The 22,594-nt window shown below is 43.6% G+C and overlaps 1 protein-coding gene across 2 annotated transcripts in view; it reads left to right on the top strand.

The window, feature by feature from the left end:
* LVRN (laeverin) overlaps positions 1-22,594 on the top strand; it is a 231,051-nt gene that overhangs the window by 106,464 nt on the left and 101,993 nt on the right. For both annotated transcript variants that reach the window (XM_077462242.1, XM_077462241.1), the window contains exon 3: positions 2,722-2,861. In XM_077462242.1, the coding sequence (XP_077318368.1) occupies positions 2,722-2,861 (140 nt within the window). The remainder of the gene's footprint in view (positions 1-2,721; positions 2,862-22,594) is intronic.

Genomic DNA, 22,594 nt, shown 5'->3' with positions numbered 1-22,594 from the left:
ATAATAATAAACAAAAAAAAAAAAAAAAACTACTGACACCCTCCACTGCCCTACTGACACTACTGACTTTGTCCACTGCCCTACTAACAAAGTCCACTGATATACCGACACATACTACTCTACTGACATTGTCCACTGCTCTATTAATACCAACTTCTGCCCTACTGATACGTTCGTTGCTTTATTGACACCATATAATGCCCTACTGAAGTTATCCACTGCCCTACTGACACCATCCACTGCTCTGCTGACTGACACTGTCCACCTTTAGGCTGGGTTCACACTATTGCGAATTAGATGCAGGTTTCACTGCATCCAATTCGCATGTCAGGAGATAGTAGCCGGTTCTCTACAGAACCGAATCACACATCTCTAGAGTCGCTCCGGTGCGAATTGTCCAGGAGTACTGTGTGTCTTCTGGTCCGTTTCTGGTCTGAATTCAGCCCAAAATTTGGGCTGAAATCAGACCCGAAATGGTGAATGGAGACGCACCGGACTCCTGCTGTGAGCCGCTCCGTGTTGTAGTGTGCAGCCTTAAGATAGGCTAAGTTTATATTTCTACAGTGGCATTTGTTTTATTATATATATATATTTTTTAATTATTATTTATAACTTTTCTTTGCTATTTATCTAGGCATTGCTAGTTCATTGCTGGAAGCTCATTCGTTTCTATGCAGAAGTGAGCCTGATTTTGCACTTTCCAGCATTAGTAAATAAACCCCATTGTGTACTTAAAACACTAGGCGTCCGTATTAGTGCCATCTGTCATCATTGCCACATCAGTGGCACGTGTCATTAGTGCCACATATTAGTGCCATCTGTCATCAGTGTCATGTGTCATCTTTGCCACATATCAGTGCCATCTGTCATCAGTGCCATCTGTTAGTGTCACGTGCCATCTGTTATCAGTGCCAGGTATCAGTGCCATCTGTCATCAGATTATTATTTATAAGTTTTCCTTGCTATTTATATAGGCATTGTTAGTTCATTGCTTTAAAATAAAAAGAACACTGATGACGGTGATCTTTGATCTCTTCCATGTTGTTCAGGTAGATCTCCAACTTTCTAAGGCTGCCTACCCCTGACAAAAAGGAAAATACTGGTCATTTTGCATATTTTGGACTGTTTTTGGGTGTAAATAGTTCAAGCAACAAGCTTTTAATGTAATAAGTAAATTTACCAAAAAATAAACAAATAGGGTGCCTTTACAAGTCACTCAGTACAATGCTGACAGTCCATTAACCCCCTTCCCACCCGCAATCTGTATAGTAACGTTCCTTAGCATGATGCCCTGTGTGGAGGACAACTTCATAACATTCTCCCCTATGAGAACCGTCATTGACAGCTGGGGTTTCAATTCAACCAATCAGAGTGATTCCTGATCATGTGTTTAATATGTCAGCTCTGCAGGCGCAATTCTCATAAATGAAAGCCTTTAGCTTGCATATGAACACTGCCACTTTTAGGCTCCAATGTTCAGCTGCAGTTCTGTTTAGTAAATCGGGGAAAAAACAATTTTGTATTGTTTTTTTAATAAATTACCTATATTAATGCCTTTTCCATGTTTGGCTGCTGCTCTATTCTGTGAAACTGTTATTTGAATTCAGCCCCCATAGTATTGTAAGCATTGAACGCCCAGCGATGAGACTTTCTGTGATTGGAGGAGGGGAGGTTGTGATATCTATTTACCCCTCCTCTAATTACAGAAGTCCTTGCCTACTTTAAAACAATATCATGTTTTTTTTTTCTGAATGAAGAAGGTGTATGATAAACAACTTGCTATGATCAGTGTACTACCACTGGAACTACAAGTCTCGGCACTAGATGTTCAGTGATTACGGTACTCTGGGGGCAGAATAAAGATAATGCTTTTATTGAACTGAGTAGCAGCTACGCAGGATAGCAATCAATATACAGGCATACCCCACTTTTAAGTACGCAATGGCGTTTATTTACTAAAGCTGGAAAGTGCAAAATCAGGCTCACTTCTGCATAGAAACCAATGAGCTTCCAGGTTTTATTACCAAAGCTTAATAGAACAAGCTGGGGTTAGAAGCTTATTGGTTTCTATGCAGAAGTGAACCGGATTTTGCACTTTCCATCTTTAGTAAATAAACCCATTGTGTACTTAAAAGTGGGGTATGCCTGTATGTAATTTTATTTTTACTCAGTAAATAGCTTAAAATAGTTTATTATATCCAAAAATTTAGAATCAACAGTTCAAATATTAAATACTGGTGCACCGTTAAATATAATGATTAATTAAAAATCAGGAAAAAATGTAAAATACATTTTTTTTTTACATTTCTGTGCAGTTGCCAGCCTATAGGTAAAACAGGATTTTTTTTTAATTATTAATACAGTATACCCAGTAAAAACCTTATATGTAAGTCTCTAAAAAATTATGTATTATTAAGGCATTTATAAAAAATATATATTTTAAGACATGCAAATTAATCATTAATTACCGTTAATTGACACATGAGATGCTGCAAAACTTGGCCCAGGTATCTAGGCACTGACAGTGCAAAAGGGTTAAGAAATGATTTCTGATAGGTTGATATGGGTTAGTGTACCTTGTATACGTTATATTTTTCAATATCCACAGTGCTTTATATTTTACTGTATGAACTGAAATTTGGGGTGTGCGTATTTCTGTTCTCTGTCAAATCTGTGTTTGTTTGAATAACTCTTTAGTAAATGGAATTCCCTTTCCTGCAGCTATGTCCGAAAGGGAGGATGAAAATGGAACTAAATGGATGGTAACCACATTTAACACTACTCTGAAAATGTCAACCTATATCACTGCTTTTGTGGTATGTGACTTTGATTACGTGAACACAACGGAAAGGGGCAGTGAGGTAAATGTAATCTTTTAAAGTACTTGATAAAGCTTGCTAACAACATTTAGGGCTCATTCACACTGATACGTTGTGGTAACGTGCGGTAAAATGTGCATTAATGGATGCAACTAAGAGCAGTGTTTGGCAGTGGCATTCGATTTTTACATGGCACCCATGTGTACCTAATCAATAAGCTGCAAGCATTTTATCACACAAAAATGCACAGATGTGAACAGTCCACGGGGGTTATTTACGAAAGGCAAATCCACTTTGTACTACAAGTGCAAACTAGTGCACTTGAAATTGCACTGAAAGTGCACTTGGAAGTGCAGTCGCTGTAAATTTAAGGGGTAGATCTGAGATGAGGAGAAGCTCTGCTGATTTTATTATCCAATCATGTGCAAGCTAAAATTTTGTTTTTTATTTTCCTTGCATGTCCCCCTCTGGATCTATAGCGACTTTACTTCCAGTGCAATTTCAAGTGCACTCTGCACTTGTAGTTTGCACTTGTAGTGCAAAGTGGATTTGCCTTTAGTAAACAACCCCCATGTATTGAAGAACACAGCACACCCCAACAAACAGAAACATGTGTATTAACATAAGGAATAGTGTGAACAAGCCCCCACTGACCCTCTAGAGATTTATTGACCTAATGCTATACAGTGCTGAATAGATATTTCTTATTGCACTTGTTCAAGTTAAAGCCCAACTCCAGGCAAAAATGAAATTGACTGTGCATCAGTTAAGCTGGCCATCCCTGTTGAACTGGCCGAATTTCAATCCCTGTATGGGCAAGGTGGTTGTACAGAAGTGGATCTACTGATTGAATTCTGTACAACGTTCTTTGAGATTTTTTGCTGCAGCTATAGCCGGCAAGGCTGATCAGTGAACAATGGCACAGTGGGAGGATTCCTCCATCCACACTGAGTGTGTGGATGTAGGAGTACAGTCACTTTTTTTAATGATTTTTGTATGTATATGTTTTTTTTGTCTTTTTTCATTAGTAGTGGCTATTATCCTTCTGAGGAAGCAGGCAGAGACTCCTGCAAAACATGTCGGGGAATCAGAGCCATATTTGCAATGGAAAATTTACTCCAACAGAAGTTATTGCTTTCACATATATACTCATTGCAATGCTGCAATGCATGTCTATATTGACTAGCTTTACATAGTGGGCTTTGCTGTATTCGTTTTCTTTTAATATTTTAATCAGATTTTGTCTAGCTCTTAATGCTCATATCAATAAAGTGTAATTTGAGGATCAAACCTTCCAGATGATTTTAAATAATGATTATACTGTGCGTTACTCTTTTGGGAAAGTGAAAAAAATAGTTTTTTTTATATTACCGGATAGTTAGCAAATATTATGATTATGTCATAGATGATGCAATTAGATGTTAGGAAATTACCCAATTAGCAGAAGCTTTCTCCCAGCCAGTATATATTTGTAATACTAGTAATCTAACTGTGAATTTGTATTCCTCCTATATTTAGGTGCAAGTCATGACCCATACATAAAAAGGATATTAGATACTTGCTGAGCACTACTGTACTACAAGTGGAATGTTTTGGGAAGTTTCCAAGCCCACTCTCTAATTCTCTCCATTTAGGGCAGGGATATGCAATTAGCGGACCTCCAGCTGTTGCAAAACTACAAGTCCCATCATGACTCTGCCTCTGGGTGTCATGCATTTGGCTGTCAGAGTCTCGCTATGCCTCATGGGACTTGTAGTTCTGCAACAGCTGGAGGTCCGCTAATTGCATATCCCTGATTTAAGGCCTGAGCTGTAACTGTGACATCCAGCTAATGGACAGTGATGATAGGTTGGTCCTTGCTCTTCACCTCATTGGATTAGATTGGATGAGGGGAGATCTAGTGCTTTTACACTTCTCTGATGCAGTGCAATGCATGATACATGTTGGAATGTTCCATGCATTAGAACTAAGGCAGCACCATAGATGCACATGCGTTGCAGCACAATAAAATGTACTGTAATACACCACTATGCATTGTGGTTCACTGCACCAGAAAAATTGCTGCATGTCACTTCTGGTGCATTGAAAACGTATTCCCTTAACACAATGCACGTGCACAATGAATGGGCTCCCTTAAAACAGTTATTAAATCCTGAAATGAAAAAAAATAAAAAAAAATCTGGTCCCACCGCAAGTTATTGGCATAATGTCCTAGTATGCATAGCATACTAGGACATTATGAAAGACTTACCTGTAAAACGGATCCCTCCAGCTTTGCGCTGTCACCGCTGTCAGGACTTTTTTAGCTTCACCCGATCTTCCTTACAGGTCTGCGGGTTCCCAACATTTGAATGGTCGAGCATAGGGTTGCCACCTCATCCTTTTAAAACCGAACACATAATAATTACACAGGTTCTGTGGCTGATTAAGGTGTCAATTAAACTCACTCAGTACCTTATCTGAATTAAATTCACCTCAGAACCTGTGAAATTCATATGTGGGTTTATATGTGGGTTCGGGTTTAAAGGGAAGAGGTGGAAACTCTAGTCATGCCACGCTGACCTCACTTCCGCGTATGTGCACGGGAGTCATTGTCCTGGCACAGCACTCTAGATTGACAGCACATTCATTGTGCCCTTTATTTAGAGCGCAGTGCCCATACGCCAGTGACATAACATGTGATCGTCTCCTAAACAGTGCACATTCAGGAGATATTCATTTTACCTACTGATACGTTTTATTAAGCTCATCTGTAGGTTAAAAATTACAAACTTTACTTTATCACAAATAGGGATGAGCCGAACACCCCCCGGTTCGGTTCGCACCAGAACTTTCGAACGGACCCCAAATTCGTACCAACTTTAGAACCCCATTGAAGTCTATGGGACTCAAACGTTCGAAATTAAAAGTGTTAATTTTAACAGCTAATATGCAAGATACTGTCCTAAAAAGGGTTTGGGGACCTGGCTCCTGCCCCAGGGGACATGGGTCAATGCCTAAAATGTTTTTAAAAATGGCCGTTTTGGCGGGAGCACTGATTTTAATGACGATTAAAGTGAAAAAAAAAAGTGAAATATTCCTTTAAATATCGTGCCTGAGGGGTGTCTGTAGTATGCCTGTGAAGTGCCACGTGTTTCCCGTGTTTAGAACAGTCCCTGCACAAAATTACATTAAACGGAAATAACATCATTTAAAACTGCTTGCGGTTTTAATGTTATATCTGGTTCCTGCAATATGGTTGAAAATCTTTGAGAAAAATGGCATAGGTAGCCCTCCCTGGCCATTACCAGCCCCTTTGGGTCTTGTACGCATATTAAGGGGAACCCCGTACCCATATTAAAAAAAGGAAATGCGTGTGGCCCCCAGGCCCCATATACTCAGAACAGCAGTATACAGGCGGTGCAAACAAGACAGGGACTGTGTAGGTTTGTTGTGTTAAGTTGAATCTGTTTGTAATTTTCAACTGGTACATTTTTAAAGTGTAGCTCCAGTCCAAAAAACAATTTTTAAGCCTTTTGGAAAACATAGGGAAGGGTTATCACCCCTGTATAATTTGTTTTGTCGTCCATCTTTTTTCATCTCACTTGCTGTTGTCTCCTTCCGTTTGCAAGTAGGAGATGTTTGTAAGTTGGATGTTTGAAAGTAGGGGCCTGCCCTATATGCTCTGCAGAAATGGCGGAACAAGGTGTTGGTTTTGCCACAACATTGTAAGCCCTCAAAGTGACTCTTGGTGGGCGCTGGAGCGCCCTGCTGTGAACGATTATATCAAGAATTGTAATTACATGCCATTGTTGAACAGTGGTAGAAAAATTGACCTTTGGTGGTTGTGGTGCTGGTGCCACAACACTATAAGTCCTCACAGTTACTCTGGGTGGGCACAGGAACGGGCCCTCCTGTGAAATATTATATCAAGAATTGTAATTACATGTCCCTGTTAAACAGGGGCAGAAAAATTGGGCCTTAGGCACTGGTGCTGGTGCCACAACACTGCAACCTCTCCCATATACTCTAGTTTTATTGCAGGAATTAGCCCTGCTGCAAAGCATTGCATCAAAAATTGTAATTAAACGCCCCTGTTAAACAGGGGATGAAAAATTGGGCCTTAGGCACTGGTGCTGGTGCCACCACACTGCAACCTCTCCCATATACTCTAGTTTTATTGCAGGAATTAGCCCTGCTGCAAAGCATTGCATCAAAAATTGTACTTAAACGCCCCTGTTAAACAGGGGCAGAAAAATTGGGCCTTAGGCACTGGTGCTGGTGCCACCACACTGCAACCTCTCCCATATACTCTAGTTTTATTGCAGGAATTAGCCCTGCTGCAAAGCATTCCATCAAAAATTGTAATTAAACGCTCCTGTTAAACAGGGGCCGAAAAATTGGGCCTTAGGCACTGGTGCTGGTGCCACGACACTGCAACCTCTCCCATATACTCTAGTTTTATTGCAGGAATTAGCCCTGCTGCAAAGCATTGCATCAAAAATTGTACTTAAACGTCCCTGTTAAACAGGGGCAGAAAAATTGGGCCTTAGGCACTGGTGCTGGTGCCACCACACTGCAACCTCTCCCATATACTCTAGTTTTATTGAAGGAATTAGCCCTGCTGCAAAGCATTGCATCAAAAATTGTACTTAAACGCCCCTGTTAAACAGGGGCCGAAAAATTGGGCCTTAGGCACTGGTGCTGGTGCCACCACACTGCAACCTCTCCCATATATTCTAGTTTTATTGCAGGCATTAGCCCTGCTGCAAAGCATTGCATCAAAAATTGTAATTAAACGCCCCTGTTAAACAGGGGCAGAAAAATTGGGCCTTAGGCACTGGTGCTGGTGCCACCACACTGCAACCTCTCCCATATACTCTATTTTTATTGCAGGAATTAGTCCTGCTGCAAAGCATTGCATCAAAAATTGTAATTAAACGCCCCTGTTAAACAGGGGCAGAAAAATTGGGCTGATGGCATCACCCAGAACCAGAAATGTTCTTCCAACATATCAGCGGAGGAGGAAGAGGATAGACAATCAACATAACAGGACAGTCACTCAGCATCAGCATAGGCAGTCTTGAAGGGATGTGATATTTCAAAAAAAATTATTCGGTTACATCAGCTTCAGGTGCTTGGTAGCTGTGGGTGATCCAAGACTGATTCATCTTGATGAAGGTCAGTCGATCAACTGATTCGGTGGACAGGCGCACCCTGTGATCGGTAACAAAGCCACCAGCAGCACTGAAGGTGCGTTCCGAAAGAACGCTGGATGCAGGACAGGCCAGTAGCTCAACTGCATACTGTGCAAGCTCTGGCCAGTGATCCATCCTCAAGACCCAGTAAGCCAGAGGATTTTCGGCGGGAAAGGTGTCCAAGTCTGACCTTGCCCCTAGGTATTCCGGCACCATGTAAATCAGACGCTGGCGATGGTTGCTGGAACCGATCATACCTTGGGCCTGCGGACTAAAAGATTGTCTGAAAGCATCAGTCAGACGGCCACCTTCTCCACCGCTCCTTCTGACCGATGCCTCAGCAACACGTTGTCCAGGACCAGGAGTTTGTAACCTCCCAGTCTCTGGGAACGCGTTGCACAGACCTTTCTGCAAGGCCTCCTGGAGATGTCTCATCCTCTGCTCCCTCTGCGATGGCAATATAAGGTCGGCAACCTTACCCTTGTACCGTGGATCAAGGAGAGTGGCCAGCCAGTAATGGTCCCTCTCCTTGATCCGAAGAATACGAGGATCCTTCCGCAGGCTTTGCAGGATTAGGGAGGCCATGCAGCGTAGGTTAGCTGAGGCATTCGGTCCGGAGTCCTCTGGGTCACTAAGGACAACATGATCCGCGGCTAACTTCCTCCCAGCCACGTACAAGTCCACGTGTTTCTTGGGACTGTAAACCATCCCTACAAGACTGCTGCTGCTGATGCTGAGTGCCAGCCTCCACCTCCATGCTGACACAATCATCCTCCTCCTCCTCTTCCTCCTCCTCATCCTCTTCCTGTTTGATGGGTGGCACAGCAGGAACACTGTCTGGATAAAGGGGGCCTTGAGAGGCAAGGAAGTCCATTATTCCACGCAGCGTATGCTCCAAGAGGTGGACAAGTGGTACAGTGTCACTGATGCATGCACTGTCACTGCTCACCATCCTTGTGGCCTCCTCAAACGGTGACAGGACAGTGCATGCATCCCTGATCATGCCCCACTGGCCCCACTGGCCTGGTGAGAAAATACCGAGCTCCCCTGACCCTGTCCTGGTGCACAGGTACTCATTGATGGCCCTCTGCTGCGTGTGCAGCCACTGCAGCATGGCCAACGTTGAGTTCCACTTGGTGGGCATGTCACATATAAGGCGGTTCTTGGGCAGGTTCAACTCCTTTTGGAGCTCAGCCAGCCGAGCACAGGCATTAAATGATCGGCGGAAATGCACACAGACTTTCCTGGCCTGCTTCAGGACATCCTGTAAGCCCCAGTACCTGCCCATGAACCGCTGCACCACCAGGTTAAGGACGTGAGCTGCACAGGGCACATGGGTCAGTTGTCCCTGTCGGAGGGCGGAGAGGAGGTTGGTGCCATTGTCGCAAACCACCATTCCTGGCTTAAGCTGGCGTGGCGTCAGCCACCTCTCGGCCTGCCCCTGCAGAGCTGACAAAACATCCGCCCCAGTGTGGCTCCTGTCCCCCAAACAAACCAGCGCAAGCACGGCATGGCATCGTTTTGCCTGCGTACTTGCGTAGCCCCTGGAACGCCTACGGAGCACCGCTGGTTCTGAGGACAGAGCACTGGAAGAGGCCATGGAGGAAGAAGAAGAGGAGGGGGTGGAGGAGAGAGGTGTGTCACAACCAATAGTACCTTTTTGAAGGCGTGGTGGCGGAACAACCTCCAACACTACTGCACCTTGTCCTGCATCCTTCCCAGCTGCCAGAAGAGTGACCCAATGGGCCGTGAAAGACAGGTAACGTCCCTGTCCATGCCTGCTGGACCATGAGTCAGCGGTAATATGCACCTTACCGCTGACCGCCCTGTCCAGCGAGGCAAGGACATTGCCTTCCACATGCCGGTAGAGAGCCGGAATCGCCTTCCGTGAGAAAAAGTGGCGTTTGGGGACCTGCCACTGAGGAACCGCACATTGTACAAACTCACGGAACGGGGCCGAGTCTACCAACTGGAAAGGCAGCAGTTGAAGTGCTAGCAATTTAGCCAAGCTAGCATTCAACCGCTGGGCATGTGGATGGCTGGGAGTGAACTTCTTTTGCCGGTCCAGCAGCTGGGGCAGGGACATTTGCCTGCTATAATCGGACGTGGGTGTACTGCTAGCAGAGTGCCCGGAAGCACTTGGCTGTGACACACCTAATTCTACACCTTCATTACTCTCAGAGCAGGTTTCAGAGAGGACTGAAGGTCTAGTGGGGTTGGAGATGCCAGCTGATGAGGAGCAAGGAGAGGTCCGCTTTGTTCTTTGGTGTGGGTCTTTGAGGTACCCTTGCCAACGAGCTGCATGGCAGGTCAACATATGTCTGGTCAAGCATGTGGTGCCCAAGCGGCTGATGTTTTGGCCACGCGAGATATGCTTGAGACATATGTTGCAAATAGCAGCGGTGCGATCTGATGCACTCGTCTCAAAAAAGGCCCACACCAAAGAACTTTTAGAATAACGCGCAGAGGCAGCGCCCTGCACAGGCGGAGCTCTGCGGTGTGATTCAGTCGGTGTGCTGCCCATAAGCTGGCCCCCGGAGGGCATCCTGCCTCGTTGGACATGTGCCTCCTCCTCCTCCTCCTCCTCTCTCCAACCAGGCACCCACGTGGAGTCAGTGCCCTCATAATCCCCTCCCTCTTCATCGCTGTAGCAAACCTGGCAATATGCTGCAGCTTGTGGAACATGACTGCCAGATTGCTGTCCTTCTTGAGCATCCCCTCTCTCTGCATTCACGCTACTGCCTTCCTCTAGCTGAGTGTCATCATCAGAGCCTACAAAACACTGGGCATCCTCCTGGAGCATGTACCCAACACTGTGCTCAAAGAGTTCAGGAGACTCCTCAGGAGGACGTGGTGGGTCTAGGGAAGGAGTCACTGATGATGAGATTGAGACGAGGGAAGACGATGCGTTGGCAGCTGCTTTGCTAGTACCCTGAGACTGGGTGAGAGAGGATGAGGAGGATGAAGAGGGCTTGGTCATCCACTCTACCAAGTCGTTGGCATGTAGCGGTTCAACATGTCCAGCTGCCAAAAAGAAGGACAAGCGTGTCCCATGGCCACGTGCTGATGACAATGCACCGCGTCCACGACCAGCACTGTTGTCTCTAGACACAGAGCCTGCTTGCCCTCTTTTATCGGCTCGCGCCTGTCTGCCTCTCCTTGCTGGCCTTCCAGACATGGTAATGGCCTGAAGGGAGTTGGGTAAAACAGCAGTTGAGTAGTGTATATTGTGCTGGAGCACACAACACCCACTAACTCCTGCAGATGCCTTTATTATAGAACACCAGAGATAAAGGGGTATACTGTAATGGAGTCACACAACACCCACTAAGCCCTGCAGATGGCTCTATTAGAGAACAGCAATAAAGGGTAGATACAGGTGTATATTGTGCTGGAGGCACAAAACACCCACTAACTCCTGCAGATGCCTTTATTATAGAACACCAGAGATAAAGGGGTATATACAGATGTATACTGTGCTGTGCTGGAGGCACACACAACTTCCAACAACTTCTGCAGATGGCAGATGGCTCAAATAGAGAAGAGCTATGTAGGTGGAGATAGCGGTGTGTACTGGGTACAGAGCACGCAGACAGCACACACAAGCTCCTAACACTACTGACTGCAAGCTCTATTATAAAAGATAGATCACTAGCTATATAGGTGAGGTGAATATAGCGGTGTATACTGCGGTCAGGGCACACAGACAACAACCACTACAGAAGAGCAAGATCGAAAATCGGCCGATAACGATCGGTATATACTGTGTTGAAGGTACACAGAACACCCACTAACTGCTTCAGATGCCAACACACTACACAAGGCAGCCGCGCTGGCGGCCTTATATAGTGTGGGGCGTGTACTACACAGCCTGAGCTATGATTGGCCACATTGGCCAATCATGGCTCTCCTTGCTGCTGGCGCTGTGATTGGCCAAGCATGCGGGGTCACAGTGCATGCTTGGCCAATCATGAGCCAGCAATGCACTGCGATGACGCAGTGCATTGTGGGCCGTGAGCGGCACACGAATTTGGCGCGAACGGCCCATAACGTTCGGAATTCGCCGAACGGGCGAACAGCCGATGTTCGAGTCGAACGTATGTTCGACTCGAACACGAAGCTCATCCCTAATCACAATGCACATTAATGCATATTAACAAGCATGCATCAACAAAACGCACAGGAATGCTAAAGTGTGAATGAAACCCTAATGTTAGTATTTCACTGGTGATTTTAATCACTTGTCAGCAGGTTGTAGCTCCTTACTGACAACTGTATTTTATTTCATACCTTTTTTGTAGCTCTAGCATTTGTCAATAAGGAGTTAAATCTGTTGCTTACATGCTATTTAAATCACCTATGAAGCCCACAGCTCCAGTGGAGATATGCTAATTGTAGTTATAGGCGGCAGTGGAGGCTGTGGCGGCACACCTGCTGTGTACACACATTGCTGAACAGAGATGTGTGCGGGTGCATAGGACTTAAAAGTATCCTGTCAGCTATTTTAAACCTCTAAAACTGAAAGCTCTGCCTAAAGAGCACACACCAAGGTGCCAGCTATTACCTTTATTAGCCAGAAAACCTAACACTGTGCACCTTCCTGAGTTTCACTCTAACTACTACTTTGACTTCAAAGCATAAACTCTAGGCTTCCCTTTACTTTGTTCTGTAAGCCAAAAATGTGCTCGAGGCTTAGCCCCCTAGAAGAACAGAAAACTTTTGGCCCATTTACAAGTGCCTGCATGATAAAACGATCCATTTTTAATCTGCAGACTGGTGTTTGTTCTGTGCCCGCAGTGGGGAGTGATGCCTTGCATTATAAAACAATGCAAGCCACTAGTTACCTTTTTTATTCAAACCATATTGAAATGTCAAAGAGACATTTCAGTCATGCCTATCGCAAATAAACTGCGGTGCTGTGATCGCTGCTGATATCGCATGAGCTCTGGTGCATTGCAGAAGAATGCATTTTTACACATTGCACAGCACAACACATCACACCGGCATTACTATGTGAATACATATAAAAATATACTAAAGCGCTGATGTGAATAAATATTAAAATATGTGAGAAATAAACATTAAAAGATAACTAAATAATATAGCTGCAATTATGTATGTTATAACTGATACACAAAAAAAAATTGTTTTAAATTAATAATTGTGCTAATATTAACCTACTAATATTGCACAATGTACCACCAAATTAAGTGAATAATTATGCACATATAGTGAACCATACAAAATATAATAAATATATAAAATATATAAAATTCATTCTGTGTAATGGTAACAATAGAGCAAACTTTTGCCACAGGTAAAAGGATATCACATTCCACTGTGTACAAACCAAAGTCTCTGCCAATAAATTCACATATGTGGGACTAGATAATCAAGCCTTAATGAGTCTTCTGAGTAACAGATGGTTCATTCAGAGATTTCACTGCTAATTCCCATGGATGAACTTCCAACTTTCAGCAGGTTTCCATAACATGAAAAACAAAGAACAAACAAGACCATTAGGGCAGATAGTATAACAAAGTGATCCCTATTTAGGAACCTTTATGAACCTCACTCACTGTCAGGAACCATGACAAATACCTTTTCTCATCAGCAGTTAAAGCTGAAAAGTCTTGTGACTTCTATTAGTCTCTGGTTAAAGCTTGTAGAAGGAGTTTTCATTCCCCCTGATTGTCCTATAAGGCTGCAGGACCCTGACCCTCTGTCTGGACAGTGCTGATCGCATGCACTCTCTCAAGAAAAAAAAAAAAAAACTCTCTAGCAATACACACCAAACTGAGCATGTGCAGCTTGCCCCCAAGGCTCTGTTTTATCATTAAATGGTTTGGGGACTGTAGAAGAAGGGGAGGATCAGAGGAGACAGGAACCGTTTTTTTTATACAATGCAGAGGATGAACCCCTTAGATTCCACAGTGGGTATAACAAGCATGCTTTACTGCATGTACAGTACAGGGAAGATTTCCCTTTACTTCTTCGTCCCAAGACAATTGTAAAATATAACGTTTACCACCACTTTTCGTTCCAGTGGCAACATTGGTCATTAGGACACATACAGAGGGTGAATCTCTCTCCAGCAATAAAAACCTGACAGAGAATCTCACCTTTCCCTAGTAAATCAACACAAGAAAAAGGTTATGGTCTTAGCTACACTAAGACCCCTGTCACACTGGAGGCGTTTTTTCAGGTGCTTTAGCGCTAAAAATAGCGCCTGAAAAATGCCTCTTCTGTAATCCCAGTGTGAAAGCCCCAGTGCCCAAGTGTTTTCACACTGGGGCACTGCACTGGCAGGAAAAAAAAGCATCTTTGGGACATTACTCCCAAAGCGCCCCTGCCCGTTGAAATCAAATGTGGGTGCTTTTAACCCTTTATTCAGCCACTAGCGGAGGTTTAATGCGCCCCGCCAGTGGTCCAAAAGTGTCTTCAAAATAGAGGTAAAGCGCCGGTAGAACTAGCTCCGCTTTACCGCTGACACCCCCTGCGCTGTAAGTGTGAAAGGACTCTAAAGTACATGTTTTGTTTTTAAATTAGGCCATGCATGGCCCGCAAGAATAGACAGTTTTTATTTCAGATGCTTAGATAAACAAAGTTCATGTGTGTTCTGCTAAAAATATCTGTTCAGGGAAAACATCTGCACATTCTGTGCTACAAGTTATAATGGTTGTATAGTAAAGCGATGAAAAGAAGCCTACTCTGCAGGGCAAAGTGATGTAACACAGGAAATCCACATGCATCAAAGAAAAGTTTTTGTCTATCCTAGGGACAGCAGGTCATGGAGTGCCCAAATCTGAAAGTTGCTAAACCTCTTCTTTAAATAACACTGCAATAAAAATTCTGTGTCGACAGATGTTACATAGAAGAGTAACAGCAGAAAAGGACCATTGAGTCTGCCTATTTTTATAGATAACATTCACTAAATTCACTTATGTTGAGTGACTAACTACCTCTGCTGGAAGTCTCATTACCTCTGCTGGCACTACTCCTTCAGTAAAATACCATTTTCTTAGTAGTTTTGAACTTTGCTCGTGCTAATTTGAAGTCAATGGGGGTTGATTTACTAAAGGCAAATCCCCTTTGCACTACAAGTGCACTGCAAGTACACTTGGAAGTGCAGCCACTGTAGATCTGAGGGAGGCATGCAAAGATAATAAAAAAACAGCAATTTTGCTTGCACATGATTGGATGATAAAATCAGCAGAGCTTCCCCTCATTTCAGAGCTTTCCTTCAGATCTACAGCGACTGCACTTCCAAGTGTACTTGTAGTGCAGAGTGGATTTGCCTTTAGTAAATCAACCCCAATGTCGCTGTGTTCTTAATCTTTGATTCATATTGAAAATTCTGCACTGCTGAACCTTAATCACGCTCTTAATGTCATTTACCCTTTCTGCCAGAGCTGTTGTTTGCACACACAAGTTAAAAAAATAAAAATAAAAAATTCGGCCTGAAGATCAGTTAAAACCCCCAAACAGTATGTAGGGCCAGTACTCCTACGAGTATGCGCTATATGTTAAATTTAGTTTTTTGCCCAAAACTGTAATGAGTTTTGGGACTAATTTTGCTAAATTATACTTTGGCATAAGTTTGGCTGGGCTGCATAGAAGTTCTGCCTGGTAATAGGTGGGGTTGTACACCTGTGAGAGGCTATAGAACACAGTCTGATTGGACGCATTGGGTACCAATCTCTATCTTGGAACCAATCAGTGGGAGTTTGTCTCACTGCGTAATCCGGGAAGGGGTACTTAAGGTGCCAAAGTCACGTGGTTCAGGGTTCCGGTCCAGAAGTTGTTGCTAACTCCATGGTCCTCTTGACCAGCCCCCAGGGGCCCTCATGGCCTGGGGTGCGGATCCATCCGTTTACGAGCCTCGGAACTGGCTAGTTCGAGGCGCAGTAACTGGAAGGAGGATTCTAAGGTGTTTCCGGTGCCGTCTCAGGTTTTGGAGAGGCCCAGCAACTCTACATGCGACCAGGGGAGGACTCTTCGGTAAGAGAGCCACGCACAAGGCTGGCTGCTCAGTAAGAGCCTGGAAGCTGAGCTGCCATGGACATTGATTGAATCCACAATTCTTATGGTTTCGCTGGACCGGCTGAAAGATTCTGGTACAGTAAGAAAATTTCCTACTTCTACCCTTCCAGTTGTAACTATGTTTCCAAGTTTCCAACCAAGTCTGCGTGAGAGACTTTGAAAGCTAAAATTACCTGTTGGCTTCTAAACCCAAAACTTAAGGATTTATCCATCAGTTAAAGAGTCCAGTTGCGAGCGGCTGTTCCCTGGACTGTGTACATAGAGAGAGACTTTTATTGGAGTCAACGGTTCCAAGCACCTGAGCTAAACGCTACCCTGATACCCTCCATTCCCAACTTAGAGACTGAGTTTGTTCAACTGTTTTATGCAAAATAAAAATCCTAACAAGGAATTCAAGTGTGGGTCTCTACAGTTACTGGGTTATCAACCCTGGGAACCCCTATACAAGGACAACAAGTCCAAGCTGGAGGAGGTAATCGGTAAGCCCAGAAAAATGCAGCCGCTCCTTCGGGGGTAAGTGCTACAAGTATATACTCTATTTTCTGAAAGCAGAGACCCTAACAAATAAAATGGTGGTAGGTTAATCTCACATTTTCAGTAAAGAATACACTTATGATAATTTTAGTGCAACAAATGCAATATTTTGCCCAATTTATTTGTAGGATACAAAATATGAGGTTGTACCAGGTAAATGGATAACCAACATGTCAAGCCTTAATATTACATGTACCCATAAAGCAGCATCAAGCCTGGGTATCAAAATATTCCATAGGCAACACTTTAAAAGCACTTACAAGTCATCATTTTAGAATTAACCATGAATAGTGACTCTAGAATTATTACCTCTACGTTTAAGTCATAAGGGGTACCTTTATAATTTTTTATAGTTTTTTTCACTTAACTTTATTGCTACCAGATAGGGGACCAGTAGCCCCCTAAGTGATAGCATACTTATAGTTGCAAGCTTGCTTTGAGATATCAGGGTTCTATTAAAATCTTACTATGTAGGGGAGATAAACGAAAAGACTTTTGTTGAACCCTCTCCCCTGTATCTGACAAAACCCAACATTGCCCACAAGTAGGATAACAGAGCCAGGGAAACATGGCGGGGGGAGGGGAGCAGTACTTCTGGGGGGTCCACAGAAGCACTTGGACATCTGTACAGACATCTAATCATTTCCATTCCAACTGAATACCAATAGTTGACTGATTTGTAAGACATATGAAAGTGTTAAAGGTTTCATTTCTGTCCCCCCTTTTTCTTCTTTCCTCAAGACTGTACATACTAAGTTCTTGAAGTCTTTCCTGATATGTTTTATCCCTCAGACCTTTCATTTATTACTGACTTACCATGCCTTATTCTGCACTGTATCTCTGTGTGAAGGTTGTCATCTTGGTAGAGGCATGACTTTGCTTCCTCATTCTCCAGCAAGGAGGACAGTAAGTAGCCCAGTAGTAGCAATAGTACTACAGATGTTTCAGACTGTAAAGTTTTTCAGGCAAGAAAATGTTTATCAGCAAGTCAGTTTTCCACAAGTGCTATATTACACAGTTACAGATCACAGGATGCCAGAGGGGCACTTCCTTTAGAGGGGTTGTGGAGGTACTGCAACACATTGTGATCTCCAAAAGTGTCTGCAGATATCTGGCTGCCAGTGGGAGTCGAGTGTTCTGAGAAGCTGACAGAGGAGACACCCTCTAATGGTACTCCTGTTCTCTTCCTACTACAGCAAGGACACTTTCTCTTTCTAACGCCCACACTACAAATTTATGTAGATTCTCCTATTTAAGGACTTCTGTGCCAAAATGACCGCTCAAATCTTGCAGGATTTCGAAATGCAAGATAGCTGCTTGGAGCCCATAGCAGGAAACAAATTAGTACCCAATGTTGTCCTGTCAGGCTAAAGAAACAGTACAATGCCACCTTCAGGTTGGTATATATACTGCAGCTCAACACCTCCCTACACTCACATACTAGGAAATGCACTGCTATTTTTCAGGAGGAATTGAAGAAAACAGTTAAATTTTCAGGGTTCACTTTTTGAGTTCAGGTCCATTTTAACTGAAGCACCACTAGTTGCTGTCTAAAACTACCTTCACAAGCAATGCTGGTGACTAATCTTTTGTCCTCTGCCTGCCTTTTTTTTTTGGGCACAGCTTTCAGACTTTCATTCCTCTTTAAAGTGATACTAAAGTCTCAATTTGTGATGCGACCCGACACAGTCTATCTGTAACAGCGGCAAAGTCTCCATCCCTAATATATGTACAACATTTGGAGAGAGAAGGAAATGGGACTTTAAAGAGGAAGTAAACCCTGATGGGTTTACTTCCTCTTTGATTCCCTGCAAAGGTAAAGCATAATGGACTACTATGCATCGCATAGTAGTCCATTATGTGTCACTTACCTGACACAGGAGCCAGTGAAGTCACCGCTGTCCCTTGTAGTCCGGAGAATCCATCTTCTCGGTGGGTCTCGCTGCTCTGCCGCTGTCATTCAACGAAGCCGCGATGACGTCACTCCCGCGCTTGCGCACGGGAGCCACCACTCGCGGCATATCGCCGTTGACAGCAGCGCGTTCAGTTCGCCTGCGCGCCGCTGTCTACGGCGCATGCGCCGTAGACAGCGGTGCCTGTGTTTTGGCAAATATCTCCTAAACCGTGTAGGTTTAGGAGATATTTCTTGGACCTACAGGTAAGCCTTAATCTAGGCTTACCTATAGGTCAAAGTGGTTTGTAAGGGTTTAAAATCACTTTAAATGAGGCATGTCACTGAGTAGATACTTTAATTATATTTATTTATAAAATACAAATCACATCAAAAAATGTGTCAATCTGGGAAACCCACCGTATGGTGGTGAACTGAAAGATGTAAGTAAATCTTAGTTACCTTGTATATAATTCTATGGCTGTAGACATGCCTGGAGTCCTGCTTGTAAGAATGGTCCATGTGAAATGGTCAGCTGGCGAACCCAGACAGCTTATTTCCCCAGCAAATGGTGGATCCCCACCAACGTCATGAAGCTCCAATTGGTGGAAAAAAGAGGAAAAACAGCTCCATGCTCAGGTGTGTGAACACACCGAGCAGAGCAAATAATGACGCCGATGCACAGGAGGCAGGAGCCCGCCCACACCCCTATGCAAGGGGATAGTGGGGGAAGGGAAGAGACTGCTGTGCTGATTTAATTTCAGAGCATTTTTACTCCTGATGATTGCCATGAGCCATTAAACGTGTGTTGAATATATATCCAACTTATGCCCAGACAAGTTTGGCTCACCATGAGTAATCACTTATGTTTATTGGTTTGATGAATGGATGAGTGTGTCTATGCATTTGCATTGTTAACCATGTTATATTCTATTCTGTATAATATCTGTGTATTTAAAGAAGTGTATTTAAACAAGTGTATCATAGTCAATTGTGTCCTGTATCCCAGATTGACACATTTTTTGATGTGATTTGTATTTTATAAATAAATGTAAAGTATCTACTCAGTGACATGCCTCATTTAAAGTCCCATGTCCCTCTCTCTCCAAATGTGACACTAAAGTCTATTTTTTTTTCCAATAAAAATAACAAACATGTTATACTTACTTGGTCTGTGCAGTGGTTTTGCACAGAGCAGCCTGGATCCTCCTCTTCTTGGGTCCCTCTACGGTGCTTCTGGCCCCTCCCTCCTGTTGAGTGTCCCCACAGCAAGCAGCTTGCTATGGGGCACCCAAGCCGAGCCGCAGCTCCCTGTGTCCATTCAGACACAGTGCCCCATCCCATCCCATCCTTTTTCCCATCCTTTTTCTCTCCTCATTGGCTCACTGACTTTGATTGACAGCAGTAGGATCCAATGGCGCCACACTGCTGTCTTAGCCAATCAGGTGGGAGAGTGCCAGACAGCCGAGTTTCTTGTACAACATCACTGGATCGAGATGTCCTCAGGTAAGTATTAGGGGGGCTGAGGGGGGTGCTGCACACAGAAGGCCTTTTAACCTAATCTTAGAATGCATTAGAATGCATTAAGATAAAAAAACTTCTGCCTTTACAACCACTTTAAGCTCAGACAACCAGTTTCCCTAACTTCACCCACTAAAATTACCTATTAACTAAATAAAATTTTCTATCCTGACATTCCTTTGGAATGTAAGTAGGTAGAAATTACTAGATATTATAAGAGATAGGTTAATTACACAGTTTACTGTTCTTCAAACTCAAGTTTATAAAATAGCCGTTGTTTTGTCAAAAAGATTACTAAGATGCACTTTTCCAGTCCTCCAAACATGGTGCAATTGACTCTCTGTTTAAGATTTGCCCTGATGTCTTGTGATTTAGACCTGATTCACACTGAGGCAGCAGGACTTGCAGCGTGACTGCCTCAGGCGACCGGGATCCGACTTTAGCGGCGGCTTGCAAAATGACTTCTGTATAGAAGTCAATGCAAGTCGCCCCAAAGGTCGTACAGGAACCTTTTTCTAAGTCGGAGCGACTTGAGTCGCTCCGATTAGAATGGTTCCATTGCACAGAACGGGGCGTGACTTGTCAGGCGGCTAAGTCGCCTGACGAGTCGCCCCTGTGTGAACTGGCTCTTAGGAGACGTGGTTTTCTTTTTATGTAAATTATTATCACTCTCAATTATACTTTGGCTAATGTCTAGATATCTTGCATGAAATATAGATAGGCATTCTTTAATATTTCATACAATGTGTGGCTTATTAATTGGAATATTTTTAAAAGTAGATTTAAACCCCCAACTGGATGACATTTAGGGCTTTTCTGACATGCGGTAGTCCTCACCACATTTATGAAAAGTGATGTAAAGGGGATTATTTTGCAGAGGGGGTTTGATGGACAGTCATAAGTTGATATGTTGCCTCCTCACAGCTTGTTTTAACCCTAGAAAGGCTAAATAACCACACCACAATTGTGTGCATTGTACAGGGCTGTATGGTGATCGGCATTATCACCCTTCAGAGCAAAACAAAAAACTCTTCAAGTGCAGGGAAAAAGCAACAAGTACATAATATGTTCACATTTTATATTAAAAACATGTTCCTGCTCAAGGACAGATATCAGTCTTCTGTGTAATATTTATCCTACACAGATTAATGAGTATTGGCAATTTATTAAAATTTTATTGAGGTAAATACATACAGCCCAAAACATTATAACCAGCCAAATAAACTGCATGATAAACACAAGCACATAGTAAGAATAGCAGTTCCATACACCTAATAGGTTTCAAGAGGATACCCTCCCATACATTTGGTTCATCCTGTCCCAAAACCATATTATAACAGAATACGAATGCAGCACAATCAATTACTTTTTGAGTCATTCTCATCAGGCATTCATGCCAAGTAGAAAAAAAGAGAGAAAGGTGCGGGCTTAGCATATATTTTTCCACTCACATAGAGTGGTCACTCATAGATCATTCACCGTGTAGGGTGCTGCTGACGTAAACAAAAAAAGGGCATATATCACAGAAGACACCTGGAAAAGACACCTAGAAAGTAACCTGTCCATGACCAGGTCTGCTGGGGCAAGCCCCAGTACATCCAGCCATGGGCCCCATGCCCCAAAGACACCTAGAAAGTAACCTGTCCATGACCAGGTCTGCTGGGGCAAGCCCCAGTACATCCAGCCATGGGACCCATGCCCCAAAGACACCTAGAATATAACCTGTCCATGACCAGGTCTGCTGGGGCAAGCCCCAGTACATCCAGCCATGGGCCCCAGGCCCCAAAGACACCTAGAAAGTAACCTGTCCATGACCAGGTCTGCTGGGGCAAGCATACTGGGGCCATGAGCCAGTCATGAGCCCCAGAGTTTTTAAAATTTTCGTGAGCAAACCCTGTGCTGATAAATACATTTCTTCATCTGGAGTATATTACCCACGGCAGTGATCCACTCCGTGACTGTAGGAGGAGTCTCTGGCTTCCAATGCAACATTATCAACTTATGAGCCAAAAATAGGGTTCTGACAATTGCTGCTCTAGTACACTCTTCCCATTCAAATTCCTCCAGAAGATTGAACAAGCAGGGTTTACTATTTAGAGGGATGTGTATCTGAAATATCATGTTAAGAGTGTCCACCACTCCCTTCCAATAGGAATGTAATTTTGGGCACCGCCACAGTAGATGAATCAGATATCCATGGTCTCGTTTACATCTAGTGCCGTCAGAGGTGGAATAGACTCCCTCCAGAGGTGGTTCTGGCAAGCTCAGTAGATTGCTTTAAAAAAGGCCTGAATTCTTTCCTAAATGTACATTATATAACTGGATACTAACATTTATAGGCAAAGTTGATCCAGGGAAAATCTGATTGCCTCTCAGGGGGATCAGGAAGGAATTTTTTCCCCTGCTGTAGCAAATTGGATCATGCTTTAGCTGGGATTTTTCGTCTTCGTCTTGATCAACTGTAAGTGAAGGATTGTGTATATGGGATTGTATGATTTTATATTTATTTTTTGGTTGAACTGGATGGACTTGTGTCTTTTTTCAACCTGCCTAACTATGTAACTATAAGAGCCCCATAGTGTGTAATCTGTGGGGGTGTAGTATATCCT

The sequence above is a fragment of the Lithobates pipiens genome, unplaced genomic scaffold (genome assembly GCF_037356315.1).
Source record: "Lithobates pipiens isolate NorthernLeopardFrog02 unplaced genomic scaffold, aLitPip1_a1.2 Scaffold_3, whole genome shotgun sequence".
NCBI lineage: Eukaryota > Metazoa > Chordata > Amphibia > Anura > Ranidae > Lithobates > Lithobates pipiens.
Note: the sequence above shows the minus strand (reverse complement) of the source record. Positions and strands in the feature narration are given on the sequence as shown.